This window comes from Kogia breviceps, chromosome 18 (assembly GCF_026419965.1).
Source record: "Kogia breviceps isolate mKogBre1 chromosome 18, mKogBre1 haplotype 1, whole genome shotgun sequence".
Taxonomy (NCBI): Eukaryota; Metazoa; Chordata; class Mammalia; order Artiodactyla; family Physeteridae; genus Kogia; species Kogia breviceps.
This window is the reverse complement of record NC_081327.1, coordinates 8,804,540-8,818,246: the sequence shown is the minus strand read 5'-3', so window position 1 is coordinate 8,818,246 and position 13,707 is coordinate 8,804,540. Positions and strand designations below refer to the sequence as shown.

The window sequence follows — 13,707 nt, the reverse complement described above, 5'->3', positions numbered from 1 at the left end:
CCTGCTTCCTCTTCTTTGGTCTTACATGTCTACAGTAGGGAGAGAGGGCTTTCCGGACTCCCTCCTTATCTGAATCTTTTCAGGACTTGACAGTAGTTGTCCAAACACCTCCACCAGGAAGTCCTCCTGATTTGCTCAGGCCTCCCTGAGCACTCCTGCCACCCAGTGCCTGGAGTGGTTATAGCCAGTGATACAGCACCACACTGGGAGGGTCTGGGGTGGGTGAGAGGTTGGCCCCTACAGTGAGGGGGTCCCTGGACCAGGGCCTGAGACAAGCCAGCATCTGAGGGTGGCCTCTACTTAGCTGTGTCTGCATGCCCACACATGTGACACTGTGCGTGTGTATAATTGTGAGCATACATGGGAAAGAGTGTACACAATAATGGGATCGGAGTGTGTGATGCTATGTATCTGTGCGCCTTGTTCTGTAGGCATTTATGCAGCTCTGAGCAAGACAGATATGTTTCTGTCCAAGGCAGTCTGTCAGAGTTTATGAATGAATAAATGAGTGGATGGTGAAGATTCATTTAATCAACAAATATTTATTGAGCACCTGCTGAGTGCCTGGCACTGTGCTGGGGACTTGGCCGTGACCTGGACAGCCTTGACCCGGGCCTGAATAATAATACAGACCAGTGAAGAAGACCAGACTGTCCCCAGACAGTGATGAACCCAGACAGGCAGAGAGGGGAGGGGGGCTCTTAAGGGGAGGGGTACTGACCCAGGGAGGGCTTCCTGGAGGAGGGGATACAAGAGCTGAGACCTGGAGGAAGAGAGTATGAGCTAGAGGGAGGAAAAAGGGGCATGCTCTAGGCAGAGGGAAGAGCACATACAAAGTCTCTGAAGACTAGGGAGAGAGACCACGGACGGCGTCTAGAACACGGTGAAGAGGAGGGGGAGGTGAGACTGCAGTGGTCGGCCTAGGCCAGGTCATGCCGGACCTTGTGGGCTGTGCTGAGTGAGGAGTTTGAATGCAGGATGCAGGGGTATTGGGAGGGTCAAGCTAACAGTTTCCAATCTGGACCACTCTGCTTCCCTAAAACACCACAGACACCCCCTCCAGGAGGCAACCAGGATTGCTCAGTGGGGAGCGGGCCCAGCCAGCCAGGAACACTCACTACTCAATGCTGGACATGGAGAAGCCAGCAGTTACTAACCACCTGGGCTCTACCCTCACGGAGGTCACAGTAGGACACACACTCACACATGCACACCTCCCCTCCTCTCGTGCTTCAGAAACTCTCACAGACATCTCTTTTGGAGCCAGAGCCTTGGTATCACCCAGGGGCTGCACGGAAACACAAAAGGCTACACCAGATGTGAGCTGTAACCAGATTCCCCAGCTTACTTTATTGCACATAACAGCTGAGAAGCACTGTTCTCAGGTTTAACCTCCCCGTGCCTCGGTTTCCTTCTCTGTACAATGGGGACAATAACTTACTTATGGGGCTGGTGTGGTGTGAGGATTAACTGAGAAAATGCAGGTGAGCAGAGCCAAGTGTTTACTTTCCATATCTTCCTCCTCATTTTTATTATGAAATTTCAGAACTGGAAAGGACTTTCAGAGCCCATGGTCATCCAACCTTCTTGCTCTATGGATGGGGAAACTGAGAAACAGAGTAGCAAGGGTTTTGCCAAAAGAAGAATGGAAGAATGTGCTGAGGGCTCCCTTTGGCAGAGTTGGGTCCCCGGGGCTATTTACAGGATGCTCTGGGCAAGCAGAGCTGGCACTGCCACCCCACCCCCAACAGGGGCAGAAGGCTGAGGGCTCTGCCTGCTCCTCCCCACACAGATCCAAGCCCTCGGAAGCCAGAGTAGGGGTCCTGCCCTCTCCCCTACACTCAAGTCCTCCTCCTCCTGGAAGTTCCCTGGGATTCAGCCTCATGGCAAAAGACTTGCCTTGCCCATGCCATGCTCTGGGGGCAAGGTGTTCACGTCCATGTGTATGTTTGAGTAAGACTCTGTGTGTGTGTGAGAGAGAGAGAGAGAGTGTGTGTGTGTGTGTGTGTGTGTGTGTGTGTGTGTGTGTGTGTCTCCAGGGCCAATTTTTACTTTAGGCCCTAGGGCCCATGATAATTTTAGAGGCCCATGATGAAAGTGTTTAATTTCTTTTAAAATCAAGGAAGAACTAAACTTCTAGGTCAAATGAAATGTTTTAATATCTAATATTTGTCTTTATACCAACATAGTCATGATAAATAATTTTAAAGATGTCTTTATGGAGAAAGAGGCCCACAAAGGCAAAAGTGCCTGGACCCATGAAAGCTATAATGTGATCCTGTGTGTCTCTGCTTCTGGTCACGTCTCTATGAGGGTCTGCAAAGGTCACGGTTCTATGAGGGCCTGCCAAGGTCTGCATAGCTTTGTTTCAAAAACAAAATAAGGCCTTCCCTGGTAGCGCAGTGGTTAAGAATCCACCTGCCAATGCAGGGGACACACGTTCGGGCCCTGGTCCCGGAAGATCCCACATGTGGCAGAGCAGCAAAGCCCTTAAGCCACAACTACTGAAGCTGGCGCGCCCAGAGCCCATGCTCCGCAACAAGAGAAGCCACCACAATGAGGATCCCGTACTCCGCAAGGAAGAGTAGCCCCCGCTCGCCGCAACTAGAGAAAACCCGCGCACAGCAACGAAGACCTAATGCAGCCAAAAACAAAACAAATGATTTTTTTTTTATTAAAAAAAAGCGCCTGGGCTTCCCTAGTGGCGCAGTGGTTGAGAGTCCGCCTGCCGATGCAGGGGACACGGGTTCGTGCCCCGGTCCGGGAAGATCCCACGTGCCGCGGAGCGGCTGGGCCCGTGAGCCACGGCCGCTGACCTGCGCGTCTGGAGACTGTGCTCCGCAACGGGAGAGGCCACAACAGTGAGAGGCCCGCGTACCGCAAAAAAAAAAAAAAAAAAAAAAAAAAGCGCCTACAATGTACCAGGCATGTTCCAGAAACTTTACTGATATTCACTTCACATAATCCCCTCACCAGCCCCATGAGCGGGGCACTATTCCTGCCCTCCTTTCCCCAGAGAGGAAACGGAGGCTCCAGACATCACTAGCTCAAGTTCACCCAACTACTAAGTGGTGGGGCCAGAATGTAAGCCCAGGCCACCCAGATTCTGGGTCTGCCTGTCGGGGGTTGAATGTCCAATGTCTGCATGTGTGACCATCTGCATGTGAATATGTCAACATACATAACTCATTGAATAATAATTAAAAGCAAAGGCTCTGAAGTCCCGCAGGCTACATTCTTATCCCAGCTCTGCCACTAATTTGCTGTGTGACTCTAGGCAAGTGACTCCACCTCTCTGGGCCTCCATTTCCTTGCCTGTAAAATGATAGTTCCTACCTCATAGGAGTGTTGTGAGAACTCAGTAAGTTAATATGAGTACTCAGAAGAATTACTCTTGTTATTGCGTGTGAGGAGCACCACATGCATCTATAGTGAGGATGTGTGTGTCATGTGTGTTGGTAACCATGTGAAGGTGTGTGTTTCTATCTGCAGGTGTGTGTGTGCGTAAAGCTGTTTCTCTGTGTGGCGGTGTGTGTTGCTGCTTGTGGGTGGATGTCTGAGTGCCTGTGTGCCCCTGTGAGTATATGTGTGGATATATGGGCCACCTGGGGCGGGGTGTGAAGGTCTTTGGGCAGCTAGGGTAGGTATTTGTGTGTCTCTTTTATTCCGTGGGAGAGGAGATGAGGGGCTTTGTACAGGACAGGAATGAGGGGTCACTCCCTGTCTGATGCTGGGGCCGAGTCACTGCCTGTTGGTGGTTGCCGTGTCATCTCCTAGTCCCTATCCCTCCTCCCAGACTGGTTGCAGACAGAGGGGGCGCGGCGGAAGAGGTGTTTGAGGCTGGGCTTTGGTCTGGAAACCTCAATCTCCCTGTATTGTCCCCCTGTCCCCTCAGCCTTCCACGTCTCCCTACCCCTTCCCCACTATTGGGACAGAGAATCAAGACTCTCCTGGGAATTAGGAACCACCCAACCCCTCCAGCTTGGCTTCATACCTGCTGTGTGACCATGAGCCAGGCCCTTCCCCTCTCTGGGCCTGTGGGATTCAACAGTTTTAAAGTGCTTCACCCTCTGTGCCCTGGCTGGGCCAGGCTCTGCACTGAGAGGGAAGTGCCAGGAAGCCAGGTTTCTGAAGCAGCTAGTGAGATCCTTACCAGTGGATGCCTAAGAGTTGGAGGCTGTGGTGTCTGAAATACCCTAATTAGACTCTTGAACTACATTTCCTAACTGGGTGGCTAGGTAAGCAGCTTGCCCCTCTGAGCCTGGGTTACAATAGTGTATGCTGTGAGCAGACAGGATAGGTCTGCAAGGCTTATAACTCCCCACCAATGGAACTGTCATTTAAACAATCCCAACACCCAGGTTTTTCAGGGAGTTTCACTGAACCAGGCAGCTCTCTCAGAAGTCAGGAAGAGAATAGGAATCCTGGTTTTGAATTTCTTGATGGGATGGGATGAGATGGGATCTTGGGCAGGTCACAAACTCTCTATCATTTTCCTCTTTTATAAAATGAAGATTTTTCCTCCCTTAACCTTCCAAAGCTGTTTTAAGGATTGTAAATCTTGTATTGAAAGGCTTAGTACAAGAGCCGGTATGTGGTAAGTGCTAACTAAATACATGGCATCTATTATTATTATTTCATCATCATCGTTATTATCACTATTATTATTTATTATGCCCCCCCACACATACATTATTTCTGACTACGGATAGAATTATAAAGCAGAAAGGAGAGGTTAACAATACCATCAGCAGGAGGGACACTTCACCCTGTTTTATTCCCCACCCCCTCCAAACCCGCGTACCTCCCAAACGCCGCCGGATCTCTGGGGGCAGCAGGGTCCAAGACACACATCCTTTGTCCATCCGGGAAAAGTGAAGCTGAAGCTCAGAGAGAAAAGACATTTTTCAAGGTCGCACAGCCAGTCAGGGCAGAAGCTGGTGTGAGCCTCGGGACTCCACCCCCACTTCCACTTTCACCTGGAGCATCACAGCCCCTCCCACCCGGCTCGGGACTCAGTTTCCCCGCCTATGTGACTACACCACAGAGCCAGAGTCTGCTTTTGGAGATTGACCTTATTCTTGAGAGAGGGCGCTGCACCACCAGGGGAAATGGGAGGGGCGGCCAGAGGTGAGGGGGACCCCCATCTGGGGTCTCCCCTGCGGGGATCCTCCGCTGTGTCAGTCTAATAGCCTATTAATATCAGCCCCCGGGGCGGCGCTGCACTGCGCAGGCACGGGCGGGTTCCGCAGGCGCGCGGGGCAAGCGCACGAGCGAGCGAGGGATTCCCTCTGACGTAATTGCTAGGATACCAAACAAACACTCAGCGGCGCCGGCCAAGCTCCTTATATGGCTAATTGCGTCACAGGAACTCCGGGGAGACTAAGCCGGGATCCCCTCCCGCCGAGTGCTTCAGAACGCAGCCCCCAAGACCCTCAGGGCCTCGAGGGTGATTCAGGTGATCAGATCGAGGCTAGGGCAGGCCTCTTGCCGGACGGTGCGGGGCTGGGTTCACCAGGGCCGGAGATATTGAGAAGTTCGCGGAGCGCGGGAAGGGTGACGTAAGCAGGGGGGCCGGGCCCTGGGCATATAAATACAGCGGCTCTGGGCTTCATTCATAAGACTGAGAGCTACGGCCAAGGCTGGGACACGCGGAGCTGAGACTTGATTGTTGTGGTTCTTCGTCTTGGGGGCTGTGAAATTGTTTTTTTTTTTTCCGGAAAGTTTTTGGAAGGATTCTTCTAGATAACTCTACATTTTATTTTGGAGGATCGACTTACTTTTGTTCGTCTTCCTTATTACTCCCCTCCCCCCGTGGGACCCGCCGGACGCGTGGAGGGGACCGCACCCGAAGCAGATTCTGTACAGCAGGACAGAGATTTCCGCCTCTGGGGGAGCGATCCCCCCTCGCCCCCGGGTCCTACGGAGCCTGGACTTTCAGGAGGCACAGCGGCATCTTGTGGGGGCCTGGGCACCGCAAAAGAATTACACAGAAACTTTGCCTTTGTTGGAGCGGGACGCTGCCCCCATCCCGAGTTTCCCCGGACTCTCACCTTTCTTTCCCCCACCCGGCCATAGCCTTGGCTTCCCGGCGACCTCAGCGTGGTCACAGGGGGCCCCCTGTGCCCAGGGAAATGTTTCAAGCTTTCCCCGGAGACTACGACTCAGGCTCCCGGTGCAGCTCCTCACCCTCCGCCGAGTCTCAATATCTGTCTTCGGTGGACTCCTTCGGCAGTCCACCCACCGCCGCCGCCTCCCAGGTAAGTTCTAGAGGGTTGGGGTGCTACTTTGTGGTTTATAATTTTTTTAAAGTCAAGGGTGGAGCGAGCAATCCCCCCACCCCAAATAAAGACGCGTCAAAATCCAGGATCTGAGAGGGGATAGGCTCACGGCGCACTCTGCAAACTGCAGAGTCCGGACGTGCTTGCAATTGGTTGTGTGCGTGGAGCGCAGGGAGGGAGCACAGAGGGGTGAGCTTTGGGGGTGGGGTGAGTGCGCCGTTCAGTGCAACGTGTATGAAATAGCAGGGCTGAGAACTTTTAGCCGGCTCGGGGACTGCCCCCCACTCGGGTCACTAACCTGAAGCTAGCACGGTTAGGCTAGCTAGGTGGGGGAAATCCCGGGGAAGCTTCCAGTAGCCTCCTCCCTTTTTCCTCCTCCATCCGAGCGCCTACTCCGGCGCCGGGTCACCCTCGACCCAGTGGGAAAGCGGGCCTCGAACCCTCGGTGGCGCTGCCTCCGCCTCCTGCGCGGAGACGTAACGGGGAACCCGTGCGTAACGGCTGACGCGCTGGAATCCTCCGTCTGACGCGGGGCACGCACGGCGCGTGGCGCCCCCTTCGTCCGCCCCGCCCCTGACGTCCCGGGAGCGTTCTATTTTGGAACGCCGGGGCCACGTTGCTAAGGGAGGGGGCAGCCCGGCGTTCCGATTGGCCGCCGCGGCGCAAGCTTTGGCCAATCAACTTTCCCTTCCTATTTGTAGGGTGCAGTTTCCTTCCCCCAGTTCGTCCCCGGAACCCGTGGTTCTTCGGCACTAGGGTCTCTTTTACGGGCCTCTAGAGGCAGAGCGAGGGGATTCCTGTCGCCACAGGAGCGATCTTCTGCGACCCAATGAGTCCGCAAGGACCTTGCCGGGATCCTGTCCCTCCGCTTTCAGGGTCAGAGGGTGTCTGTGTGCCGGAATTCCTTTAGGAGACATAGTGACCGTCACCCACTTCTCCAGGCACACACAGACACATTCCCACTCCCTCTGCTCCCGACGCCGGGTGTCTCCGGTTTGTCCGAAGACAGGACTAGAACCGCTAGCCCTAGGGGAACCAGCCAGGTGGTCTCCAGGAGCCCCGCCCCCTCTGGGTTTCCAGGATGCTGATTGGCCAGCGAGCCAGCCTGTCCCTCACCACGCCCCCTGGGAGAGTAGTTAAGCCTTCCGAGCAGTTCTAGGATTACATTTTGGGGGTGGGGGAGATGAACGGTGCTTGGGCTTGGGGTCTCAGAACCTACACCACTCCACCTCCGCGACAGTCTGAGGGAGCCTGGTTGCTCACTTTCTCTCCTTGTCTGCCCACCGTAACCTGTCGCTTGTCAGTCTCACTCTGGGGAGAGACAATTACTTGAAACGTTGTTCTAAACTCCTAGGCCCGTCCCCCAACACCCTTTAAACTGGGACCCCCGCCCCTGCACGGGGGTCTCATGGACCCTCCAGTCTCTCATCCCCTCGCTCAGAGGGGTGTGTATATGTGTGTGAGTGTAGAGGGAGGCTTAGCCTAAGGCCTCTCCCTCTCCCTCCCCTTGCCTCTGGGGTGGGGGTGGGGTGTTGTGGCTGTGTATGTGGCTGTGACTCCATCCCGGGGGTTCTGTCACCCGGCTGTGTCCAGCCTCCTCCCCACCCCCCACACCTAAGAGTCACCAACCCGGGGTGTGATTCACCACCCGCTGGAACCGTGCAACCTTTCCCCGAGGAAGAAGGAGGAGGTAGAAGCCAGTTGCACAGAAATCCTCTCATTAACCACTGCGTCACGGTGTAGTGGAAGGGTGGGTGTTGTGGCTTTTTGCCTGTGACACACACATCCACACCCGCTGGCCCTGTGCTCACTCACAGGGTCGGTGTGTGTATGTGTGTTGGGTGTGTGTGTGTCGGTGTCTCTGTTTGTGTGTCTACGCCTGTGTGTGTATGTGTCACCCCGTAGGAGTGCGCCGGTCTTGGGGAAATGCCCGGTTCCTTCGTGCCCACGGTCACCGCGATCACAACCAGCCAGGACCTCCAGTGGCTCGTGCAACCTACCCTCATCTCTTCCATGGCCCAGTCCCAGGGGCAGCCACTGGCCTCCCAGCCCACAGCCGTTGACCCCTATGACATGCCAGGAACCAGTTACTCCACGCCGGGCATGAGTGGCTACAGCAGTGGCGGAGCTAGTGGCAGTGGTGGGCCTTCCACCAGCGGAACCACCAGCGGACCTGGGACTGGACCTGGGCCCCGCCCAGCCCGAGCCCGGCCTAGGAGACCCCGAGAGGAGACGGTGAGTAAAGGGCATCAGAGCTTGCTCTGGGTGCGGGTGCGGGTGCGGGGGAGGAAGCAAGAGAGGCAGAAACTTTCCCACTGTTGGGGTGAGGGACCATCTGCAGCCTCAATGCTGCAGAAACCCTATCATCCTCCCCACAGTCAGTGAAGCCTAGAAGGTTCTTTTCTGACTCCTGGGGGTTCTTGAAGAAGAGGAGGTTCGGGGTGGATGGGGAGGAACACGTGTTCCCCAAATCTCACTATCTCTATCTCCCCCACTCAGCTCACTCCGGAGGAGGAGGAGAAGAGAAGGGTTCGCCGAGAACGAAACAAACTGGCAGCGGCAAAGTGTAGGAACCGGCGAAGGGAGCTGACTGACCGACTCCAGGCGGTGAGGATGGTCCCTGGGGTGGGGTGAGGGTATGCTGAAGGAGGGCTCTCTCCCCATCTTGTGTTACCCACCACCACCTGTGCCCTTATCCTGGACCGAGAACCAGAGGTTCCACATGTGGAACTAGATACAGATGGGGTCACCCAGCTCATACACGCAGGCTCTCACGTACTCCTGGCTGCTCCCTGTCCTGGTTTATGACCCCGGCTCCCCCCGCCCCACACCACTTGCCTGGCCTTCACTTCATCCTGAGGGGACATATGAGCGAACTTTAATAGAGGGGTGCTCCAGTCATGTCCCCTTTTTGGTCTTGGGCAAGCGATAACCTATTTTTGCCTCAGTTTCTCCATCCCTTCAACTCCTCAGTGAATCTCCCAGGTTCCTGCTAGATTTAACATTCTGGAGAGTCTGTGAAACGAAATTCTTTGATTCTATGTCAATTCCCCCACCACCTGCGCCAGCCACCCGTAGTTCTCAGAGCTTGGACTGGTGGCCTCTGCCATGATGCCCCTCTATTTTCATGCCCTACCTCAGTCTGAGAGTTTTCTACTTTATGCTTGCAGGGGGTGACCTGCTAACCCTAGAGGAAATCAGGGAAATCCTTTACTTCCCTGAGCTACCTGGTCTCTTCCCTGGGAGGCAGAGGGGGAAAGGTAACAGAGGGGAATAGGTGGCCTTAGAAACATATGACGATCGTTCATTCACTCAACAAACCTCTGAGTGCCTCTTGCAACCAGAGACTTCCCATGTGTACCTGGCCCTTTCCCAACCATCCACTGGACAGATGGGGAAACTGAGGCTCCTAGAAAGCAAGACCCTTGCTCCAAGTCCCATAGCACACCAGGCCTCCATCTCAGGGGGTCTTTCAGTCCAGAGCTGCCTTCCAACCCTGGACCTCAGCAGTCAGTCTAGGAGAGATGGCTTCAGCCATGACTCACCTTCTCTAGTCGCTCACGGTCTTTTTCTCCTTCCTTGCTCTTCTCGGCGACCTGGCCGCCCGGGCCTTAGGAGACAGACCAGCTGGAGGAAGAAAAGGCGGAGCTGGAGTCGGAGATCGCCGAGCTCCAAAAGGAGAAGGAACGTCTGGAGTTTGTGCTGGTGGCCCACAAACCGGGCTGCAAGATCCCCTACGAAGAGGGGCCCGGGCCTGGCCCGCTGGCGGAGGTGAGAGATTTGCCGGGGTCAGCATCCACTAAGGAAGATGGTTTCAGCTGGCTGCTTCCGCCCCCGCCACCACCGCCCCTGCCCTTCCAGACCAGCCAAGACGCACCCCCCAACCTGACAGCTTCTCTCTTTACACACAGTGAAGTTCAAGTCCTCGGCGACCCCTTCCCCGTTGTTAACCCTTCGTACACTTCCTCGTTTGTCCTCACCTGCCCGGAGGTCTCCGCGTTCGCCGGCGCCCAACGCACCAGCGGCAGTGACCAGCCTTCCGACCCCCTGAACTCGCCCTCCCTTCTCGCTCTGTGAACTCCTTAGACAAAAAACAAACAAACACACAAGGGAGAGAGAGATTTGGAGGAGGAGGAGGAGGAGGAGGAGGAGAGAGGGGAAGAGACAAAGCGGGTGTGTGGCCTCCCTGCCTCTCCTGTCTGACCCTCTGCCGCCACTGCCATCGGACAGGAGGACTTCCTTGTGTTTTGTGCCGCCTCTTGTTTCTGTGGCCCGGCGAGACCAGAGAGCTGGTGACTTTGGGGACAGGGGGTGGGGAGGGGATGGACACCGCCCCCGGGCTGCCTGTCGGCCGTCTTGCTTCAACCCAACCTCTGGGGATGGGGGAGTGGGGGCGGGGTGATGCCCACCTTTGGGCTGGAGGGAAAGTCGTGCTGGCGGTGGGCTTTGGGGTGAGCTGTAGTCCTCTGCAGAGAGGCCCAACAAGGAAATGCCACAGGACCCCCAAAGAGTCTCCCACGCCCACCCTTCAAGGGGTGACCAGGCTGGTTCTCCCTGCTCGCCCCCCACCACGACCTTAGCTTATTTATCTAACATTTCCATGTGGGTAGATCCTCCTCTGAATTGAGCCCCTCTTTAAAGGGAAGTTGACGCCCCCCCCCCATGATGAGCCCCTTCTCCCCCACCCAGACTTAGTCTGAAATGTGAACCTCCCTCCCTTGACCGTCCAGCTGCTGCCTCCCAGCGAGACTGGCTCTGATTTAAATTCCCTGAACCCTAAGGATCCCCCGCACATTCAGCCCCCAGCCCTCTTTTCGGATTACAGTGTTAGTCTACCCTCCCCCACCGCCCGTCAGCCTCCCCTCCGGGCCTTCCTTGTTGGGCCCCTCGGATTCAGGCAGCAGGGGGTGCTGTGACGCCTGTCCCGCGGGAGTGTTTTATACTGTGAAATGAGTTGGCCGGATTGGGCGGGGGGAGGAGCCCGGTGGGGCCGAACCCCTCCGGAGGGACTGTGCCGCCCACTCCCCGAAGCCCTTCCGTGGTCTCCCCTCCCCCACCTGCCTCCTCCTCCCCTCGAGATGAGTTTGACTCAAGGGGGTGACAGAACCGAGAGGGACTGACACTTATCCATTCGCGTAGCCTCTCTCCTCAGGATCCCCCACCCCCACCCCAGACCAAGCCCTGGCCTCTTCCTTTAAGGCCTATCACCCTATCCCAGCCTAGGACGCCAATTTCTCCCTCGCCTCGGCACCCCACATCCTTTCTAGAAAGGGAGCAAGGGGAGATTGCCAGGGGGCCCGACGTTTTTCCGGAGAAGATTTAAAGGCCGAGGCTTTGAACCCGAAGGGGCTGGGCTCCCGCCGTCCCAGCTTCCCCTCCCCCAGCCCCAGCCCCAATTCTTGGTTTCGGCGCCCTCCCCCCGGCCCCCCGCCTTTCCCTGTGTTTCACCTCATGAGAATTTTGTCATGAGGCCAATTGATATTTTTTAATATCGGGTGGGTCACGCCGCCCTCCGTGCTGCATGGAGAACATTCCACTGCCCCGTCCCGCAGCTCCCGCCCTGAACCCAGACCCCCCCGCTCCCGTTGCTATTTATCCCTTTCCTGATTTCCGAAAGGCACTTATATCTATTATGTATAAATAAATATATTATATGTGGGTGTGTGTGTGCGCGTACGTGAGCGCTTCCGCAACCTTGTTCTAGGCCATGTTGGCCCTCAAAGCCATGCCGTTGAATTGGATACACTGCTTTTGGAAACTTCGAGGCAGCCTGTCTTGGGCTGCCTCTGTCTCTAGCTGTCTCTTTTCTGATTGTCTCGGCCCCTCTGGTTGTTTTCTGGCCGTCTCTGGCTGTCTCTTTCCCGAGTGTCCCTTCCCCTCTGTCTTTTCTCTGTCTGTTTTTACCTGACCGTTTCCATCTGACTGTCCCTGATCCTCCAGCGGTCTTCCGACTCCGGGTTCGTTGGGGACCTGAGATTTTATTTTTGTGAGTAAGCCTGGGGAATTATAGATTTTTGTAATCTGTATCTTTGAGGGTTCTGGGTGTGAGTGTGAAGCTGTGAGCAGGGCCTGCCCCTGCAGACCACAATTTATCGAATATCCAACTACCCCCACCCCATGCTGTATTTGTGATTCTCTTTTTGTATTTTGCACCTAACCCCTGAGGGGCTGGGGCTGGCTGGCACTGGGCTGCTACCCTCCCCTTCGTGGTTCTGCACTGTCGCCAATAAAAAGCTCTTAAAAGTGCATCCACCAAGCTTCAGGGTCTGTTTGCTCCTGACACCAATCACCTGCCTTCCTTTCAGCATGAAGGAGTGAGGTTAGATTGCTATGGGACTACACATGCACGCACACACACACGCTGGAACTCTTACTAGTGAATCAGCCAACAGCAGGATGGAGGGAGGCTAGACAGTCAGGAGGACTTCCCACACACACAGGCTGTACCTCCTCCTTGAAGAAATAATGAGGCAGAATATAAGCCATGAGGTGTCTGATACCAAAATGCTAAAGGTCAGGGAGGTTTCCTGGTGAGGGAAGAATTTATACAGTGAGCCCCCTACATACAAACAAGTTCTGTTCCGAGGGGGCGTTCGTTAAGTTCAATTTGTTCATAAGCCCAACAAAGTTAGCGTAGGTACCCAGCTAACACAATCGGCTACATAGTACTGCACTGTAATAGGTTTATAATACTTCACACAAATAATACATAAAAAACAAACACAAAAAATAAAGGAAACATTTTTAGTTTTACAGTACAATACCTTGAAAAGTACAGCAGCTGGCATCCAGGGGCTGGCACCGAATGAACAGGCAAGAAGAGTTACGGGAGGGGGGAAAGGAGGTGGGAGATGGTAGAGCTGAAGGATCGTCAGCAACAGGAGACAGAGGGCAAGCTGCAATTTCACTCATGCCTGACGATGGCACAGGTTCTGGTTTCTTGATGACTTCAATTCTATCTACCCTCTTGAAAAAACGATCCAGTGACGTCTGGGTAGTAGCTCTTTTTTGCTAGTCATCCAGTGATGTCTAGGTAGTAGCTCTATTTTTCTCGTCATAGATGACATGGTAGCTAGCACTGGATTGCATTCTGAACCTGCTCTGGCAGGTTGCTGCTGCAACCTTCGTGTATCATTACACATGAACTAACTTACATGATTAGACATGCAAATGAATGTTCACATCTTTGAAAACTCACAACTTGAAGGTTCCTATGTAGGGAACTTATTGTACTTGACCCTGTAATGTTCCGGGAATTGTCTGAGCAAAAGTTAGAGGTAGAAGAAATTTATGCTGCTGAAGACCACTCAGGTTTATGGTAAGACCTCAGGGTTATGTGAATCACAAAACTTGAATCACTTTTACAGTGAAGGTCAGTTGCCTTTTGCTTTTTCACATGATCACTTCTTCTGGATTTGGAACATAT

The 13,707-nt window shown here is 54.6% G+C and overlaps 2 protein-coding genes across 4 annotated transcripts in view; one reads left to right on the top strand and one right to left on the bottom strand.

Annotated features, from left to right (window-relative positions):
• Positions 1-4,880, bottom strand: part of ERCC1 (ERCC excision repair 1, endonuclease non-catalytic subunit) — a 44,553-nt gene extending 39,673 nt beyond the window's left edge. Inside the window, 1 exon segment of the mRNA XM_067020204.1 lies at positions 4,805-4,880. Coding sequence (XP_066876305.1) covers positions 4,805-4,865 — 61 coding nt within the window. The 5' untranslated portion in view covers positions 4,866-4,880.
• A 737-nt stretch (positions 4,881-5,617) lies between these two features.
• Positions 5,618-12,529, top strand: FOSB (FosB proto-oncogene, AP-1 transcription factor subunit). 3 transcript variants are annotated; one of them, XM_059045262.2, is made up of 5 exons: positions 5,618-6,260; positions 8,187-8,516; positions 8,781-8,888; positions 9,897-10,052; positions 10,193-12,529. In XM_059045262.2, the coding sequence occupies exons 1-5, from the start codon at positions 6,135-6,137 to the stop codon at positions 10,193-10,195; spliced, it is 723 nt and encodes a 240-aa protein (XP_058901245.1). In that variant the 5' UTR covers positions 5,618-6,134; the 3' UTR covers positions 10,196-12,529. The 3 variants fall into 3 exon arrangements, with proteins under 3 accessions (XP_058901245.1, XP_058901243.1, XP_058901244.1); XM_059045260.2 differs by having other exon boundaries at positions 9,897-12,529; XM_059045261.2 differs by having other exon boundaries at positions 5,623-6,260; positions 8,099-8,516; positions 9,897-12,529.
• The last annotated feature ends 1,178 nt before the right edge of the window (positions 12,530-13,707 follow it).